The sequence below is a fragment of the Rattus norvegicus genome, chromosome 9, assembly GCF_021556685.1.
Source record: "Rattus norvegicus strain SHRSP/BbbUtx chromosome 9, alternate assembly SHRSP_T2T, whole genome shotgun sequence".
Taxonomy (NCBI): Eukaryota; Metazoa; Chordata; class Mammalia; order Rodentia; family Muridae; genus Rattus; species Rattus norvegicus.
In genome coordinates, this window is record NC_141542.1 from 38,977,256 (window position 1) to 38,997,234 (window position 19,979).

The 19,979-nt window shown below is 43.7% G+C and overlaps 2 protein-coding genes across 4 annotated transcripts in view; one reads left to right on the forward strand and one right to left on the reverse strand.

Annotated features, from left to right (window-relative positions):
- Nucleotides 1-5,740: 5,740 nt before the first annotated feature.
- On the forward strand, nt 5,741-8,125 carry Khdc1b (KH domain containing 1B). Its single transcript, XM_087568970.1, has 3 exons — nt 5,741-5,906; nt 7,374-7,556; nt 7,834-8,125. Exons 1-3 carry the CDS (start codon nt 5,807-5,809, stop codon nt 7,944-7,946), a joined length of 396 nt encoding a protein of 131 aa, XP_087425096.1. The 5' UTR covers nt 5,741-5,806; the 3' UTR covers nt 7,947-8,125.
- Nucleotides 8,126-14,036: 5,911 nt separating this feature from the next.
- Nucleotides 14,037-19,979, reverse strand: part of Kcnq5 (potassium voltage-gated channel subfamily Q member 5) — a 564,994-nt gene continuing 559,051 nt past the window's right edge. For 2 of the 3 annotated variants that reach the window (XM_087564913.1, XM_087564912.1), the window contains one exon: nt 14,037-18,675. In XM_087564913.1, the coding sequence (XP_087421039.1) occupies nt 17,713-18,675 (963 nt within the window). In that variant the 3' untranslated portion in view covers nt 14,037-17,712. 3 annotated transcript variants of the gene reach the window in all.

Genomic DNA, 19,979 nt, shown 5'->3' on the forward strand with positions numbered 1-19,979 from the left:
CTGTCTTTGAAATGGTTAAGACAATGATCTATTTATTTTTATTTTACTTCTGTTGGTGGCTTGCCTGCATATATACCTATGTGAGGATGTCAGATTCCCCGGAACTGGACTTAGACAGTTGTGAGCTACTATATGGGTGTTAGCAATTAAACCTGGATCCTCTGGAAGAGAAGCCAGTGGTCCTAATGGCTGAGCCATCTCTACAGCTCCCCCAACTCTTTTTTTTTTTTTTGAGACAGGGTCTCACTATGAAGCAGGGCCTATCCATGAACTCAGTATGTAGTCTAGGCTGGCCTTGAACGCACAGTTATCAGCCTGCCTCTGTCTCTCAAGTGCTGGAATTAAAGGCATGTATCACCACACATAAATGAGCTTAGTAAGAACAGTGTTTGTAGGGTGGGTCTGGTCTACTATTCTAGACTCAGTTGGGAATGAGCATGGTTTTGACCAATCTGATGGCATACCATGATATCAATACTTCAGGAATCATGCATTTGACCTGCATCGGCTTAATGAGGTGTTGGAAAAAATACATGTTTTCTGTATTTGGGAGACGGGCTTCCTGTCTCCTTCCTGTATCCCTGTGTAATTAGTGAAATGTGTTGATCCTCTGACCACCATCTTGTAGACACTAAGGAGATCCTGTGCACACTGAGCAGTGTGCCCATGAAAGGGTCTGCTGGGCAAAGGGTGACAGGGCCTGACAGCTCGATGACAAAGTCAAGGAGTTGGTGCTTTCTCCAAGTCAAGATAGGACAGGCCATCGTGTTGCCCTGTCCATGGCTGTTGCAGTCTGTATTTCTTTCTTTTCAGCCGGTTTCTTCCACCAGATACCAATGGATCTGCACGGGGCCCTTATCATGAGTGCTTTGAGGAAGTGCTAATAGGTTGCATATGCTGCATGGAACTGTGCTGTCAATAACCACAAAGTCTTTCTTCTGCTCCTTCTGTTTCTCATCTTCACCCTTTCTTGGACTGGGTAGGATCTCACTGCATTTTCTAGGCTGGACTTGGGCTTAAACTCATGAGTTTCCTGCCTCAGTTTCCCAAGTGCTTGTTTTACTTGTAGAAGGCCCATCTCCTGGTCAGACTATACTCTTATCCCAGTGACAAGGATGACGACACCCTACCTGAGAACAGGATGTATGATGTCATGTGATAAGCAGAAGAAAGGATGGATGCCTTTTTATACTTGAACCCTAAAATGAAGCTAACTTCATGAGAAGCTAAATGAGAAACTTAATTTTTCCAACTGTAGGCGTCTGTTGAAGTTATTCTGAGCTGAGGGCAGGATGCTGTCATGGGGCTGCTTACAGAGTAGTATCTCCTAGGGTTGTTGATACATCTCCTCTTGTGCTTCATTCCCTACTTGGAACAATGCAAGGACTCTGAGGACAAATTCAGTTCTGTGAGTGACTTAGCTTTCAGAATCAGTCTCCCCTGGTCTGAAAGGCTTCTGAACTTAGGGATGGGAAGGAGATAAAAACTCAAGAAAGTGGCTGGAGAGATGGCTCAGTGGTTAAGAGCACTGACTGCTCTTCCAGAGGTCCTGAGTTCAAATCCCAGCAACCACATGGTGGCTTACAACCATCTATAATGGTGGCTCACAACCACCTGTTATGAGATCGGATGCCCTCTTCTGGTGTGTCTGAAGATAGCGACAGTGTACTTATATAGAATAAATAAATACATAAATATCCTTAAAAAAAAAAAAACTCAAGAAAGGGTGCAGGGGATACCTCTTCCTCTGCTCAGTGAGAGCTACAGTTCTGATGGTTCCAAGGAACAGGGCATGATGGTGGGGGAATCTGCCTGCAATCCCAGCACTCTTAAAGCTGAGGCAGGAGGATCTCGATCTCTCTCTCTCTCTCTCTCTCTCTCTCTCTCTCTCTCTCTCTCTCTCTCTCTCTCTCACCTCCTTTTGATATAGAGTTTCTATGTGTAGCCCTGGCTGTACTTTAACTCTCTATGCAGACCAGGCTATCCCTGAACTTGAGATCTTCCTACATCTGCCATCTAAATGCCAGGATTAAAGGTATGAGCCAAAACAGGATCTTGATTTCTTTTTTGCTGTTTGTTTGTTTGTTTCTTGAGACAGGATTTCTTCCTTTAGTGTCCTGGAGCTTGCTCTGTGGACCAGACTGGTTTCAAACTCAGAGATCCACCTGCCTCTGCCTCCTAAGAGATGGGATTAAAAGTGAGCAAGATCCACCTAGGCCTGGATCTTGATTTCTTGACCAGCCTCCCAACCATAGCCAAACTTTGTCTCAACAAACCCCAAATAGCTTGTATTGTTCTGCATGCTTGGAACAGCAGAATAAGGGAAGTTGAGCCCAAAGGATCAACTAAAACCTGAGATCAACATAGGTACATACCCTGTGTCAAAGCAGCCCCCTAGTACTGAAGCAAGCTTTCCAAATCAACACTAATAATAATACATCTAGGGAAGGCAACCTAGAGTTTGTCTCTTTGGAGATCCTACAAACCTAAGGGAATGCTCCACGGTGGGTATAGAAAACTGCTTGACCTCTGTTATGTCAAGATCTTTTTTTTATTACTTAGGGCTCCATCTACGACATTATTGGCCAGTCAGGACAGTTTTTGGGAGTGGGCTAAAAGGAAAGCCAACAAACTTACAGAATAGATTTGGCGACATGATTTTTGAAATGATTTTGTTTTTGAAATGTCTGCTCTTGTCCTTGAGTTTTATTCAAAGAACCATTTGTTTCTCTAGTAATGAGCAGAATGGTATTTGACCACGGCATGGTGTTCAGTGAGCAACGCATTCCCTGGCAGATGATTTGATAGCTCGGTATGCATCGAAACGCTTGAAAACCACCAACAGTAGGTGGCAGCAGGAGGTGTTCTGGTGACTAACCACAGTAGCATGCACTGAATACTGCAAAAATAAAATAAAATTAAACTAAATTAAAGGAGAAGAGATCCACTCGCCTCTGCTCCTGAATACTTGGGTCAAAGACATGCTCCATCTACCTGGCCTGTCGAAGATGATTTTCTACAAATGATTTTCAAGACAGGGCTTATCTATGTAGCCCTGGCTGTCCTAGAACTCAGTCTGTAGACTTTAAGCCTGGCCTTCAGATCCACCCACCTCTGCCTCTAGAGTGCTGGGATTGCAGGCATATGCTACCACTGCCCAGGGAAGATGAGCATTTAAAAAAATTATTCATATTTCTTACATATGTGTGGGTTAAAGAACAGTTCTCTAGAGTTGTATTCAATGTTAAAGAGTCAAGTCTTTTGACGGTGAGGGTCACTCTCAGCATGAGAGATCCAACTGAAACCCATGAAAGGAAGGGCATTATTGACATTTCTAGCTTCTTTTTTTCTTTTTTTCTTTTTTCTTTGTTTTAAGGAGCTGGGGCCCGAACCCACTGAGCTAAATCCCCAACCCCATTTCTAGCTTCTTAGAGAGTTCCCAACTCTGAGATTAGAGGGCCTCTGCATGTAGAGCAGAAGGGCCTCAGAGTTCAGTGCAGGCACTAGATCAGCTATCAGTGAATAATTTAAGAAATTAATTCTATCGCGCCCTACCCTATCTTGGGACGGCTGCATGCTAACAGTGTAGGAGTTTTTTGGATAGGACATAAGGTGTGACTGCTCCCTCCACAGGGACGGCCTCTGTGTTCCTATACCGAGTGCTGAACTTGTATGTCTCTGGTCCAAAAAAGACTTATTAGTGGGGGGCGGGGGTGGGGAGGTGGGGTGTGGGAGTGGGGGAGTGGGTTGGGGGTGGCAGTGGTGGGGTGGGGTGGGGAGGTGGTGATGGGGTGGGGGAGTAGAGGCAGTGTGTGGCGGGGGTTGGAATGAAGTATGAACAATGGTAACAAAATTCCCAAAGAGTTTGTAGTGCTTAAGCAAAACCTTGGAGGACAGGTGGCTTACTTTTTTATACCGAACACAAAAATGTTGCTTGAAAGGCTGAAGGAAGCACACCTTTAATCCTAGCCCCCAGGAGGGCAGGAAGATCTCTGTGAGTCCTAGGACAGGCATAGCTACATAAAGATAATGTGTCTCCAAATAAGATAAAGCAAGTGGAAAAAGAAAATACAAACAAACCAAAGGGATTAAAGCTAAGGAGCAGAGAAGCGCTCCTGGTCAAGGTGGTTACCTAAATTGTATCTGGTAAATCTACACACTAAAAAAAAAAAAATAAGTAACTTGGGGCTGGAGAGTGGATCAGTGTTTAAGAGCACTGGCTACTCTCCCAAAGGACCCGGGTTCAATTCCCAGCACACACATGACTGCTCACAACTGTCTGTAGCTCCAGTTCCAGGGGATCTGACACCTTCATACAGACATAATGCATGAGAAACACCAATATACATAAAATTAAAGTAATTAAAAAACTAATATAATTAAAAAAGAGAAGAGAAGAAGAAAGAGAACAGTAATTGCCAGAGGTGACCAAGTATCAGAAATGGTACGCCATAAGCAGCCATCTTCAAAACGTTGTTTCAAATATCCCTGTACCCAGGCACTGAAATTACTTAGACCAGGGGCTGGAGAGATGGCTCAGCGGTTAAGAGCACCCGACTGCTCTTCCAGAGGTCATGAGTTCAATTCCCAGCAACCACATGGTGGCTCACAACCATCTGTAAAGGGATCTGATGCCCTCTTCTGGTGTATCTGAAGACAGCTACAGTGTACTTATATATAAAATAAATGAATAAATAAAAAAGTTAAAAAAAAAAGATAGATTTAAAAAAGAAATTACTTAGACCATTCAGATTCTGAGACCTGCATTGCAGCCTGGACAAGAAGGTTGATTTCCTAATGGTTGGTGTGAAACTTCATTGAAGGAGAAAAATACCTTTTTTTGGGAACTCTTCAGGATCGCCTTGGATTCAGAGAGGCTTGCCTGCCTCTTCCTCCAGAAGGCTAGGATTAAAGGTGTAACACCACTGACTTTATTTCCTTCATTTTTCAGATTAGGACATAATGACATTTAACCCTTTTCCTTCTCTCCAAAACCTCTTATAACCCGTCCCTTATCTTTTTTGAATTCATAGCCTTTTGTCCTTAACTGTCCTTAAACAAATAAAAAATTATATTACATATATACATATAGTATATATATACTAGACATAAGTATTACACACATATATATGTATATACACACACATGTATATTCCCAAAATAGGCATGTCTGTTTTTCCACTGTAACACAAAAAGCCCTAGAATGTGAAATTATCAAATAAAAAACAAATGCCACCCCCCTGTTGGAGCTAGGGATGCAGACTAGACATACAATCACTGATCTCATACAAAGATAGCAAGGGTGTTGGCTTTGTGACACAGGCCTTTAATCCCAGCACTAGGGAGGCAGATGAGGGTAGATTTCTGAGTTTGAGACTTGCCTGTTTTACTAGGACAGCCAGAGCTATATAGAGAGGCTCCAATCTAAAACAAACCCAAAACAACAATAAACAAGCAAACAGAGGTAGGACCAACCCAGGACCCTGCTGCTCCTGTTAATTTATTATCCCTGGTCTACTCTTTTAGACCATGCTCAGTAGAGTTCCTCAAGGATCTTTGATGATTACGTAGGAGAAAGTTTGAATTTCTGGACACTAAAGATTATCTTGCATGACTAAGCCACGAGCTGATTGGTTGGATTAACTGGAGAAACTTCAGGCATGGGTCCTTAGCTCTAGGGTGGATCAAGGACTGGGTTTTGGAAGTGGGTATATATAATCCAGGGCCTGAGCCCTCCTTCATATCATTCTGCAGTCAGTTGCTTGGACTTGCCTTGTGTTGAAGTCGGGGAATATCTGAGACGGAAATGGATGCTGCCAATGAGAATAGCTGGTGGATGATCCCTGAAAACTTTGAGTCTCCATTCGTGTTCTTCATAGATGAGGACCAGGAGCAGCACATATTTGGTAGGTGGCTTTTGCCTACACCTTGTTTCTCTCATGATTTCCATCCTTTCCTTTTTCCCCAAATGTCTGTCCTAGGTTCTCAGCTGTTGTGTGAAATTATTTCTGGGGAGGTGTGAGCAAATGGATACTCACCCCAAATGGAGACTCAGCCCCCCCCACCCCCAAAATCTACCAACTACAAAAAGGTGGGGGGAACAAACAAAAACAGAGCAGTAAGGAAATTATAAACCCTCAGTAGGAATGGGTGGACCAATGAGGTCTTTTTGGGTGTACCCATAGCAACAGAAGAGACAGCTGCATCCTTAGTCCACTGCAGGTCTCTAAAGCTGGAGACTTGGAGCTTACTGTCCTGCACACAGCTCAGCAGGTTGGAGGGTGTTCTTGCCCAGTGGCTTGGTTGGTCTGAGCCTCTTAAGGCAACTCAGTTCATCATTGCTTTTCTGGGACCCCGGGGACTGCCTTTCTTAGCAGCTCAGTCTGAGCGTGATTTCTGACAGTCTTTACTGCTCACATATTTTTCTGTTTTGTCTTGCTTTTTTGAGACACTGTGGACTCTTTCTCTGGATAGCCCTGGCTGTCCTGGCATTGACTCTGTAAACCAGACTGGCCTCAAACTCAGATCTTCCTGTCTCTGCCTCCCGTGTGCTGGCATTAAAGGCCCACGCCACCATTACCCAGTTTGCTTGCATAATCTTGGGGGAGGTAAAAGTAGTGAATGCAGTCAGTTTTGAGGGATTTCCAGAAGTCGTTTGCTTCTGTCCTAAGGGGATTTCATACAGGCTGGAATGTTTAACTGCCCCTGTTCTAGAACATTTATTTTCGTTTTTTGCTTTTGTTTGTTTGGTTTGATTGAGGAGTTGTCTCTCTGTGTAGCCCTGGCTGGCCTGGTATTATCTACGTAGAGCAGGCTGACCTTGAAGTTAAAAGGATCTGCCTGCCTCTGCCCTTTGAGTGCTAGGATTAAAAGAGGGCACCACAGTGACTGGTCCAGCCTATTTTATGTCTTAATATCCTGTGTCTTGAAGGCTTCACTCCAAACAGAAGCTTTTAGTCTTAGAGGTAACTGCTACATAGTACCACCCTCATCCAAACAGAAGCTTTTAGTCTAAGAGGTAACTGCTACATAGTACCACCCTCATCCAAACAGAAGCTTTTAGTCTTAGAGGTAACTGCTACATAGTACCACCCTCATCGCCGATCCCTGTCCATACAGCAAATACTGGTGGCTTATATATCCTGCTGTCGGGCTGGAGAGATGGCTCAGTGGTTAAGAGCACCCGACTGCTCTTCCAGAGGTCATGAGTTCAATTCCCAGCAACCACATGGTGGCTCACAACCATCTGTAAAGAGATCTGATGCCCTCTTCTGGTGTATCTGAAGACAGCTACAGTGTACTTATAATAAATAAATAAATCTTTAAAAAAAATAAAGATTTATATCATCTGCTGTCATTTGTTCTGTGCACAGGCCATGGTGACGAATACCTCAGATGCATCGAGGAACACAGCAACACCTTCATTCAACTGGAGAGATGGTTCACAGCTTCAGGCCAGACTCGAGTCACAGTGGTGGGACCATTCAGATCAAAGCACTGGTTGGTGGATATGATTTGGAACCTGTGTAACCAGGAAGCTTGCCACAGGGCCCGAGGTAGGTGCTCTTGGCTGTCCCGTCATAGTTGTCTGCCATCATAAATGGTCACTGAGCCTCCCAAGAGTGTCGTTGTCCAAATGCTCCTCGAAATCCATTCAAAGGGAAACAGGTTGGAAACAAGTTCCAAGCCTTTTTTACTGCACGAAGCCCTTAAGCACTTGGGCAGTATGAGTAAGTAACCTAACAAAACATGGGCTTGGCTGATGTCTCCCACTACCCTGTTTCCTAGGGAGTCTTGGTCCCTCCATTTACCACTGGTTTGTTTCCTCCCCAGGCCAAGAGATGTTGGATCTTGTCCGGAAGCAGCCTCTGACCAGAGCTCACTTGGATGCCTCCCTCACAGTGCAGGCACGTGATATCAAGGATTTAGTCACCACCTGGGACTGATCTACCCTGGGAAACAAGAATGTGACAGTTTTGACCAGCCTTTAAGATGAACTAAAGGGACATGGCATGGTGCACTATCCTGAGGGAAGACTCGGGTGCAAGTATCTGAGGGACATCTCCCAAGCATAAGGCTTTTCTGTAATGGCAAATGTGCAATAAAACAATGCCTTGCATGTGTTAATCTCTCCTTGTCTCTCCTGTCCAATCCAGTATCTCTTTGCAAGTTGTGTCCCTAGGTCTGGGCAGACTACACTGTCTCCTAGGAACCTAGCCTAATGGGAAAGGGCCAGAAACAAGATACAAACGGCTTGCCTTATTTTCATATGCTGAAAACACAGGTTCTGCAGACCAACCTTCTCAGAAGGCTTGAGAGTCTCTTAGCTTGAAAAGAAGAGTAGGAAAGAGTTGAGCGTGGAGTCTAGATGGAAATATATGCTTGGAAGTAGGCAGGGTGGTCAGCGCACTGAGCTGGACTTAAAAAAAGAAAAGAAAAGAAAAACGGAGCAGCCTCTGTTATTCCTGACTTCAACCATTTTGGGGGTGGACCCGGAAAGTGGTTTTGGGGATCCAGGAATAAATTAGTGATGAGGGTTTCCTAATTCCGTTCAGAATAGCACTATGCCTACAGTGATCTCTACCCAACATTCTAGCACTTTCTTCCTCTATCAGTCTTACGCCTATTGTCCCCAGCAGTTTATGACTCCACTTCGTCAAGCTGGGAGAGAGGCTTCATGTGTGGGACCAGAATGAAATGGGAGAAATTTCAGAAAATGGTTGAACTTGGTGCATCCTTTTGAGCTAGTCACGTTGGTTTTTAAAACACTGCCAACTGCTGACCAGAGACTAGATCAGTTTCACAGTAGAAAGACTTGGCAGTCTGACTGCAAGAAGAGAGCAACCTGTCTACTCTCAAGGAGGAATATCATTTATTTTTTATTTTGGTAATTCTTCCTTTTAGCGGATATATGAATACATTAGTGACAAAATTTTCCTAATTCTGTTCAGAATAAGAAGAGGGACAACAGCTGGCTATTTAGGAGTGCGTCCGTGCGTGTATGCATGTGTGTGTGTGTGCGCGCGCACGTGCGCAAGCATGTGTAAGAACAGTTAATGAAAAAAGAGGCCATAGATTTGAAAGAGATTGTGGACGGCTTTATGACAGGGTTTGGGGAGATGGAAGGGATAAAACAATATGTATATATTATAATCTTAAAAAGTAAAAGAAATAGAACCCGACATAGTAGTGTACCTTTAACCCTAACACTGGGGAGGCAGAGGCAGGCTGATCTCTTAAGTTTGAAGCTGGCCTGGAGTGTTCCCAGCAAGCCAGGGCTACACAAAAGGCAAGTTAAAGGGATCCGCCTGCCTCTGCCCTGTGAATGCTACGATTAAAGGAGGGGTCTGCAATGACTAATACAACCTATTATTTTATCTATTTCTTAACATTCTATGTCTTTAGAGCTTGACTCAAAACAGAAGCTCCCTCACCACCTCCCAGCCCTCCCTCCTCCCACAAAAAAAATAAATAAAAATAAATAAATAAAAGAAGCATAAAAGTTGTTTTTTTTTTCCCCCCTCTGGTGAAGTTTCATACCAACCATTGGCAAATCAACTTTCCTTGGGGCTGCAAGGCAGGTCTCTAATTTCTAGTCTGAATTGTTTGTGCCATGTCAGTGTGTTATGTTTGTTAGTCCCTGAGGGCAGGGCAGAGATGGCCTGGTAATACTGCGTCTTTTTCTGATGCTTGGACATCTCTGGCAAGATATCGAATTCTCGGTGAATAGGTTTTATGATCTCCAAAATAACGAGTATAGAAACTACCTGGGGCAGTTTAATTTTTTTCTTCCTCTTTTACTTTTCTTATTATTTTGAGACAGGAACTGTATGTAGCCCTGACTGTCCTGGAAATCACAGGGGTCTGCCTGCCTCTCCTTTCTGAGTGCTGGAATTAAAGGCAGGCAGCCCTGCCCCAGCGGCCCTCTTACTGCCTTTCTCAAGATCAGTGTTTGTGGCTGGGTCTTCCCTAGATCACTAAGTCTGTTGGTTGAGGCCTCAGCCCATCAGATGGCGTACTGCGCTGGGAATTTACTGTTGGTTTCATTAGGTACCAGGAAGCGTTTTTATTCATTTGGGAAGACAGGGTCATATCTCCTCCCTGTGTTAGAATTAAAGATGTTATGCCAGTTCACCGGCAGTTGTCACGTGGACCGTAAGAGGAGGCTCCGACAGTATCCACGTGGCAGGGGACAGGAGAGGCGGGAAGAGCTCGGGAGCGTGGTGATGGAGTGGGTCGGAGGATACCTTGCCTTTATCTCTAGCTTTGTGGGACAGGCTTAGAAGTTCCGAAGTTTGATTGCTGCTTTTCATTTTCTGAGACAGGGATTTGTTTGCGTGGCTCTGGCTGTCCTGGAACTCACTCAGTTGACCAGACTGGCCTCTAACTCAGAGACCCTCCTTCCTCTGCCTCCTAAGGGCCAGGATTAAGAGGTGTGCATCGTCTCCCTTGGCTTCACTAGTATTTTCTTAAACACGGTATCCCTGTTCTTTCAGTGAAGGTGTTAGTATATTTTATGTCAAAAGGTCTGTTACTTTGGCAATATATTAACAGTGGATATATGACAGGGGATGTATTGAGATAATATTGGGCAAAATTTTTGGGTTTTTTTTTTGTTTGTTTGTTTTTCGAAATAGTATATAAAATTTTACTATGAGCTTATGATAGGGTTCCAGTTTGCTTTAATAAAGACCATGACCAAAAGCAAAACACATATATCAAAGGAGTAAGTTAAAAAAAAACTCAATAATTTAGAATTAGATGAGTTGTAAGGCGTCTAATGGTATCAGACTTGAAGCACTTGAAACCAGGGATATAGTACTGCCACTACAAGTCAGCAAACCTCACCCCTCCGTTTTGTTTTGTTTTTTTTAATAACTGGTGGTTAAGACAGAATTTTCATTTTAAGTGGTAGGTTGGAGGTACTGCTAAAGTAGTTCCAGAGATGTTTAGAAGCAGTTTTTAAATTTCTTTATTTTTTTTAAAAAAAAATGTGTATAGGTATTTTGCCATCACGTCCAGTGTGGGCCCAGTCCTCACAGGGGCCAGAAAGTGATGTTTGATCTTAGAGTTGGAGTTTCAGATGACTGTGAATTGCCCTGTGCATGGTAGGAATTGAATCTGGATCCTCTGCAAGAGCAGCCAGTGCTATGTATGTATATTTGTTTTGAGGTGGGGTCTCATTGTGTGGCCTTGGCTGGCCTCTAACTTGCTATGTAGACCTGGGTGGCCTCAAGCTGACAGAGATCTGACTCCCTGGTGCAGGGATTAAAGGTGTGTCACCACACCCAGCCTAGCCAGTGCTTCTAACTCCTGGAGCCATCTCTCCAAGCCACTAGAAGCTGTCTTATCTCAAATGACGACAGAGCAACCTTGGCCCTCACGGTTAGTGTGACGGTGTGACGGTGTGACGGTTAGTGTCTTCACTTTGACAGGAATCACCAATGAAGTCAAGCCTCTAGGTACGCCGGTGAGAGACCTGTCTTTGAGGAATTATGTTGATTATCTTAAATGAGGCAAAAATATCTATAAAGAAATGGGTTGCACTGCTCTCTAGACTCAGGTTCAGGGCTGAATAAGAAGGGTAAAGCTGGCTAAGTTGAAGATTTGCAGCTTTCAACCTTCATGATTTTGGATGTGACTTGACCAGCCACTTCGGGCCTCCTCCATGGTGAACTGTCACTGAAGGCAAACCCTTAAGTTGCTTTTGGCAGGCTGTTTGTATGACAGCAATAGTAGACCCTACACAGTTTTGCTTTCAGAATAGAAGTTTTGAAAGTCTGTAGTTGAGAAACACTCTTCTCTACCAACATTAAAGCCATGGGCTTTAAAGGAAGGAGCTTCCTTCAAGTAGCACCTCATTCTGCTTCCCCTTTCTAAAGTGTTATGACCTAGGTAAAATATTAAGGCCTAGATGGAATGCTAAGGTCTAGGTAAAATGTGAAGGTCTAGGTTACTGTTACCTGGCTGGCCCGCTATTGTAAGGAAACTTTCTCATATGTTTCTACTGTTACTAAGAAGCTTTCTAATGCCAAGATTGATTCTATATTCTGTTATGTTCTGTGCCCTTGGGAACCAATCTTGATAGAAGTCAAGAGAACTGTTTTGTATCATTACCTACAATAAGCTTGGATTTGAACCAACCACCCCACAGCACTTCCTATACCTGTGTATAAACTTTTATGGTATTTGCCTTTATAAGTTGCCCCTGGGATGGACCCCCAACTTCATCAATATAAGAAACTCTTTGGAATAAGACTTCCACTGTGAGAAGCAGTCTAGCAAGGTTTAAGTCCCCAAGACCTCCTTGTGAACTCCTACTTGGTGGAGACATGTACATGGGTAACCGACATCCTGGTTGGCGAGTTAAGACATGAATGTTAGACAAGTCCCATCCTGGTAGACAAGTTAGGGCATGAATATTAGACAAGGCAAGTCCCCTGACACAGCTGAACACCCCAACCAATGAGAGCAGGAAAAGTGTACAACAAAGACATGTTCCTAAGGAAATCCCCCCATCCCTAAATCCTGATTGGTGAAATAACTTGGCACAGATGTTTGTGGATTTTGGGCTTCAAAATCCTGTAGGATCTTAACTCAGGGTTCAGTTCCTGAATCTGGACCATGGCCCTGGTTTACCAGTCTTGGGGTATATGTTTAATAAACTGTCCCTGTCTGACTGAGGTGTTCTTGTGGCTTGTGAGTCGATTCTCGAATCTCAACATAAAGATGTCTCCCTAAGGATTTTATGCCTCTGTATTCAGAGATTGCAAGATTCTGAGTTTCCTTGAAAACAGTTGAACTAATGATACTAGCCTCTTGGCACAGAGTTGCCAGTAGTTAAAGGTAATGGGAGTCTTTACGCTTACTAGTATTTTTGTTGTAGTTGTTGGGTTTTTGTTTGTTTGTGTGTGGACCGAGACCACTATTTAGCTAGAATTAGCTAGAACTGCAGGCATGAGCCACCACAGCTGATTTTAGTAGAGGCTCTTATTCTTACTTTTTTTTTTTTAAGATTTGTTCTTAAATTTTATGTGTATATTCCTCCTTGAGTTTATGTTTGACAAATATGTGTAGTGCCCTTGGAGGCCAAAAGAGTGTGTCAGATTCTCTGGAACGAGAGATACAGCAGGTCTCGAGTTGCTTAGTGGTGGGCACTGGGGAGTGATACTGGGTTCCCCGTAGGAGCAGTTAGTGCTCCTAGCTTCAGCCTCTATAATGGAGTCTCTCATGGAACAAAGGACACTGTCCCTTTGAGGTTGAAACATTTTCCTGGTAAGCAGAGCTGGGTGTGTGCACCCATGTAGTTCTGGGTATCTATATGACACTCCTTTAGCACACCCATTTGTTATACTGGTTGGGGATCTCTAAGGCTGAAGCTCCAAAGCTAATCAAATCCAGAAGCTTCGTAATGCTGACATGAACACCATACATAGGAAATTTCATGGCACGAATTATTAAAAAGAGTATATAAATGTCACAGTCGAGTAACTTGCCTAGCATTTGTATGGATTTACATTTTGAGTGTATGTGACATAACGAATTTCGTCTTTAGACCTGGATCTAAAGTATATTATGCATTTTTCAAACATCCCACCATCCACATTGATCTGTAATCTAAAGCACTTCTGTTTCAGGAAGGGTAGGTAAGGGCTATTCAAAACTGCACTCCACGGAAGAACCAACCACAGGGACTGGTGTCTGAGTTGTGATGACTCGTAACAAATGAGGTTTTGCTTGTTCTAGGGTTTACATGGTCAGGCCCCTGAGTTAAATCCTCAGCAATGGAAAAAAAATTATAATTTTCCCGATTTTATCCTTGAGAACACATGCAGCTCTCCTACGTTCCCCAAATGCAGCAGCTTCTTTACCACCACCACCATAGACACAGTTGGCTACAGAATCACAGTTGGTGTACAGTCGAGTTACTTGGGTCAGTCAGTCAGTTCCAGAGGACTCTACCAATGGAGCTCATCGTGGACATTTCAAACAGATCCAACCGGTTCATTCCAGATAAAAGCAGCCACACTAGCTGTTTGTAGACATCTTTTTTTTTTAATTGTTTTAGTTTAAAACAAGTCATCTTGGTAAAAGGGTAAAGGAAATTACATTTTGACGATAGCTTGAAATAGGTACGGTGTTCCTGATTTAGTCATTTTTTTCAGGAAACAGACAACTGCATTGTTTTCGTACATGACTTTTGGAACTGCTTGGTTAAATGCACATAATTATATTAAATTAAATTTTTCCTTACAAAAACACAACCATGTCATTTAAGGCAAAAAAAAAATCGGGTTCTGGGGAATTAGCGTTTATGATATTTCCTTGATCTGACTGGATGCTCTGCTTGCCTGGGTTTCGTCATTCTTTATAGTTTTGCTCTGGAAATGGGTAGGATATTTAGCTAGTTTGTGCCTCAACTCCTTTGTTAGGCTTGTTTGATTTTCATATTAGGAACCTTCCAGGAGACAAAGCAAAACAGAACAAAGCCAAAAGGCTGAGCCAATGGCACGTCAGAAAGGCACCGTTAAGTTCCTAGAAAACCCAATAAAGCTCTTAAATTAAATGAACTTGCCATCTACGGATATTGATTTGGTTCAACAAAATGCAAACATTTAGATTAGACATGGCAAAAAATGTTGCGGATAACCTTCCGCGTGGGACGATTGCTGTTATCAATGAGTCCCACCAACCCTGTGCAGTGGCCGGAGGCAGACGGACTTGAGCCGAGAAAGCACAGGGATACTCAGTGAGCTCAGCTAAACTGTGCTCCCCCCACCCCCTACTCTTTGGGGTGGAGCAATGGGCCTCTGCTAAGTGCAAATAGGAGACTCCCCCTCTATTCCCCCATAGCATAGACAGACCCCTAAAATGAACATACCCAAAACCTACCAACATCCAGGAGTTTTTGTGCTAGAATAAAACAGACACAAAGTGGTCATGGCTTCAATATCCAGACATTATTCTCAATGTCGTTTTTCACATTTTTCTATGCTTAAGACTGTAGGGGACACGTTTAGGCTTTCTCTCTGAGTCTTCAGACTTTAGCTATGTTAGATGAACTGTACTGTGCTTGAGGCCCGAGGATGCCTAAGAAGGGATTCCCTGATACATTCACAATCCTTGCTGCCAGTGGGGTTCTACCTGAGACAGTGCTGTCTGGAAGCTGTCAGCTCCCTCCTCTTCCTCAGTCAGTATTTGGAGTGAGCCTTGTTCAGTGCCGGGCAGGTATCTCTGGTTTTTGTTCAGTGGGGAGGGGTGTGCTGCGTGTATACACACAAGTGCGTGCAGTGTCCTTTGGAGGGTGCATCATTCGGGTTGGTTGGAGATATAGGTAAATAAGAAATCGTACTAATAATTGAGTAGCATTGTTTGTAAAATGAAAATAATAGCTTGAGGAATATTTCAATGGAGTGTAAAATTCAGACTTTATAGGGGTTCTCATAGGTCAGAAGATACTGAACGCTACACTCTAAGAGACTGTATTAGAGTCCAAGAAGGTTTTTGTTTGTCTGTTTTTAGATTTTGTTTTTTGTTTGTTTTATTGAGACAGAGTCTCTCTGTCACCCTGGGTGGCCTGGAACACACCTTATAGTCCAGGTTGGCCTTGAACTCACAAAGATCCACCGGACTTTGCCTCTCAAAGGATTAGAAGTGTGCATGCATCCTTGAGGGGTGAGCGAGAGGAAGACTTTTTCTCTTTCTTGTTTCTTTTTTTAAACATGGCCGTTTGCCAAAAATGACAATGTTACTTAAAGGTTGGGAAACACATCTGAGGAAGAGAGAATTGGTTTGCTTGAGGCTGGAGGCTGGTTAAAGCCTGGTGAAGTTCTAAAGCAAAATTGTGGTGTTGGGGGAAAGAAAAGTAAGGGCAGATTTTTCAGGGACAACATTCTCTTGGGGAAGAGGCATGGGAAGGGCTGGTGGGTTTGGAGGTTCCCTTCCTTTGATCAGCCAACCACTTGATATCCCTAGATTCTGCTCATTTGGCCTGGATGCTAAAAAGGTTGAAAAGGTTCTTCCCCAGACCCCCAGTATTAAAAATACAAAACAAAACAAAACAAAAAACAACCTTATTTCAGGAATCCTTTAGTTAAAGCTTAGACAATTTAAACCGCAGTTATAAGTCTTTCCTTAGCGGACCCACCCCCTTTTTCTTGCTGTATGATCCAGGCTAGCCTTGAACTCATGATCCTCTGTCTCGGGCTCACCATCTCTGTGACTACAGGTGTGGGGCTGAATTCTACCAAGCAGCCGGTACTGCTTGCCTTTTGGGAAATATGTTTGTAATAAATAACTTTTCATTCGTTTCTTTTCCCACCATAGTATCTAACTAAGGAGTTTTGATCTGCAGACCCCATCCAGTGCTCTCTGGTTTGTAGTTATAAATGTTCATAACCTGGAAACTGAGCCCATACTTTTACATTTGGGATACGATTGTTGGGAAGAATAGAAAAATGTTCACTATAGTATAAAAGTAAGGGAGTTTGATTTTAGCCTTTCATATGCAAAATGTGCTACATAATACCAAAAGACACTCAGGGCATATTAAAATAAATAGCTTGCAAAAATCCTCTGTTATACAAGAATGAGGGATGTTAAGGTAGTTAGATTCCCTAGCAATATTTATTTTTCTAAGGAAACCTAGTTATTTCATTTTGGCTCCTCTCCTCCTTGCCCATCAGGGTGGGGAGGCAACTTCCTTTAACGTCACCCACTTGTGGCAACTGTGGATTCTTTCCAAGTTGTTTTTCCCCACCCTCAAGTGGGTAACCACTTCCCCAGGACCCTACTTGTGTGTCCACTGAATGGGAATTGCTAGTCACCCTGGCCATTTGAGAAGACAGGATGGGCAAACCTGTGGTTGTATCCTCACAGGGAGACCAGCCCAGTTGCACACAGGCTGTTAAATCCACCAGCATTTCACACGCTTGTAAAGAGGTTGACCATTTACAGAGCTGACTCCTCCAGTAGAGGCTATGTTGTCATCAAGTGGTTAGATGCCAAAGGAAGAGGGACACTCCCCCCACACTGGCCCCCCATAATATTATTTGGCCATACTCTAACCGGAAAACATTCTCAGCATAAAGGACAACATGAAAACAATGTGCAAATTTGCTTGCCACAGCGCTAAGTCACCAGAAGCACACAGATTGACATTCAAATTACACTGATGAAATGACTTAGGAGGAACGGGTTGGCAAAGGTCTCTTGAAATAAGCAGCCATTTCGGTTATATTCCAAATTCTGCTTTACTTGTGTTATTAGCAGCTGTTGATAGCCATTGTGTCTAAAACATACATTATGGCCTAATTTTGAAAATGTACTTTGTATCTAGTCATAAAGCAGAAATGCCTGAAATTTGAAGGTGTTTACTCTCACAATTTCAAAATACAGCGTCAACTCTTGCAATTGAACTAATATCCCGACATCTTCACACACCCCATAGCATCAGCAGCGACTGTTGGCTTGGGATTTTAGACTCAAGGTACGTTATTAAATGCATGGGTTAATGTCGATGTACCTTGGAATTTCTGCCACCCCTAAACATGCATTTTCATGCAATTAAAAGATAACGGGCGTATACATGGCCTTTCATGTTCTTCCTGACTCTTGCGCGATTTTTAACTTTTTAGAAGGGCTTTCAGAGTAGTTCATGCAGTGATATGTATGGCTAAAAGAACAGCTACGCTTAGAAAGGAAACAAAGAACTTAGTTCAGTTTGACGTGAGGCAAACTGAGGGCATCCGTACTGTCTCCCGTCTTACAAATGTTCTGAGATGACCGTGACCTTCCAGTCCTTAGAGAATCTGATGAGAAAGCAGCTTCCCCGGCAGGCGGTGGGGTGCCGTCAAAAGTATCTGTTTCTGTCTCCTCGGCACCGACCTCCTCATCAGTTATAAACAATTTGGATTCTCTCCACTTGGGATAAAAATCTTGGCTGCCTCGAGAGCCACTTGACTCACTGCCCGAAAACTGTAAGTTCAGTTCCTCTGTCGATCTGATCAGGTTTTGTACAGACAGAGATTTGCCCAAGTCCTTGGGCACCATGGGGCGGACGGACAACAGAGTTTCCCCTCCCATGTCAAAACTTTTCCTCAGGGAACGGTCCTTGGTCAGGTTTGACTGGGCGAACTGAACGTTTTCCTTGGAGGCAACAAGGCAGGTGGTGACGTCAGAAATACTCTCGTGTACGCCAGGGGGGTTGGACAGCAGGGGTTCCGGCCTGGATAGATGCTTGATGGCTGAGAGAGGAGGTGGGATCTGTAAAGTTGTTGGGGCTGCTGGCTTGGGTGCGGCGCTTATTTGGTTTGCAAGGTTATTGGTGGCCACCACGGAGGAGCCGTCGTTTTGACTCATTGGCACCTGTGTAGTTTGGCTGTGCATAGTAGGGCTAAGCGCGTAGAAAGTCTGGGCACTGAACTCATTTGGCGTTAGGATGAACTGCAGGCCTCTTGAGATGTTGGCACTGGCTGACCTGCTTAAGCAGCCACTGTTTTGCGCGGAGCTCGACAGGTCTTTGCTCTCCACGGGACTTTGATAGTCAGAGGTCTGTTCACATTCAAAGGGCGGGATCTGGAAGGACGTCAGAGTGAGGGCCGAGGCAGAGCCTTTCCGGAGGACCTGCTGGTAGATATCCAGCAAGCAGTCCAGCTTGGATTCAATGGATTGTACCTGGAAGTGGAGAGAATGGTTATACACCAGCCCACGCTAGTATGAAGAACCGACTTGACTACTGGTGTTGAAAAAGGTGAAATAAGATTGCATTGATACCGGCTGGGAAGATGGCTCAGTGGTTAAGAGCACTGTGCTCTTCCAGAGGTCCTGAGTTCAAATCCCAGCAACCACATGGTGGCTCACAACCATCTGTAACAGAATCTGATGCCCTCTTCTGGTGTGTCTGTTGATGGCTATAGTATACTCATATTAAAAGTAAGTATATAATAAATCTTTTTAAAAATTGTATTGACAAAGTAATATAAATACTATGAAGGCCACTCCAGTTCTAACTCTATGAAGAGTCACACTCACTCGCTAGTTGTGACAGGGCACTTGAGAGGCAGAAACATGAAAGTCTCTAAGTGTTCAAAACCTGCCTGGTCAACGTAGTGATAGTGACTCCCAGCCAGGGCTACATACTGAGACCTTGTCCCCTAAGCCCCGAAATAAATACGATAAATGAAATGCTTTCAAACGGATTCCATTGAGAAGACTCTTGGAGAAGTTGCGTCTTCAGGGTTGATGGATAACCAGTGTTTGCCACAATTATGGTGAGATTGTTAAATCTTGTCTCAAATGAAGGTAACTAGAGGAGACACCATGAAACATAAAACACGGCTGACAAACAGACTTTTGCTGTCTTACCCGCTGAAATTCTACAGTTGCTTCCCAATAAGTATTAATGGACAAGATGAAAGTTTCTTTTCCTTCAGTGGAGACACAAAGTTGTTTTAAAGAACACCGTCTTTGCATAACGCAATTAAATATTCTCCATTTCATTCTTATAACATATACTGACCATTAGGATTGACTCTAGGAGGCCAGGCATGGTGCATAGGCCTTTAATCCCAGCACTGGGGAGGCAGAGGCAGGTGAATCTCTGTGAGTTCAAGGCCAGCCTGGTCTACAAATGACAGCCAGAGCTCTGTAGAGAGACTCTGTCTCAAAAACAAACAAACAAACAAACAAAGAAACAAAGAAACAGAACCAAACAAGATTAACTTTAGGAGCTGGAGAGATAGCTCAGGCTAAGGGCACTTATAGGGACCAGGGTGTGATTCCCAGCACCCACAGCACCATCCTCCATCCCCAACTCCAGTTCTAGGAGATCCAGCAGCCTCTTCTGACCTCCTTGGGCACTAAAGTTCGGGCACAGACATACATGCAGGCAAAACACTCACACACCTAAAATAAACTTTAAAATGATCAGCATGAATCTTAACAGTTAAGTTCCATATGCTCGGCTCTGATTAATGAGC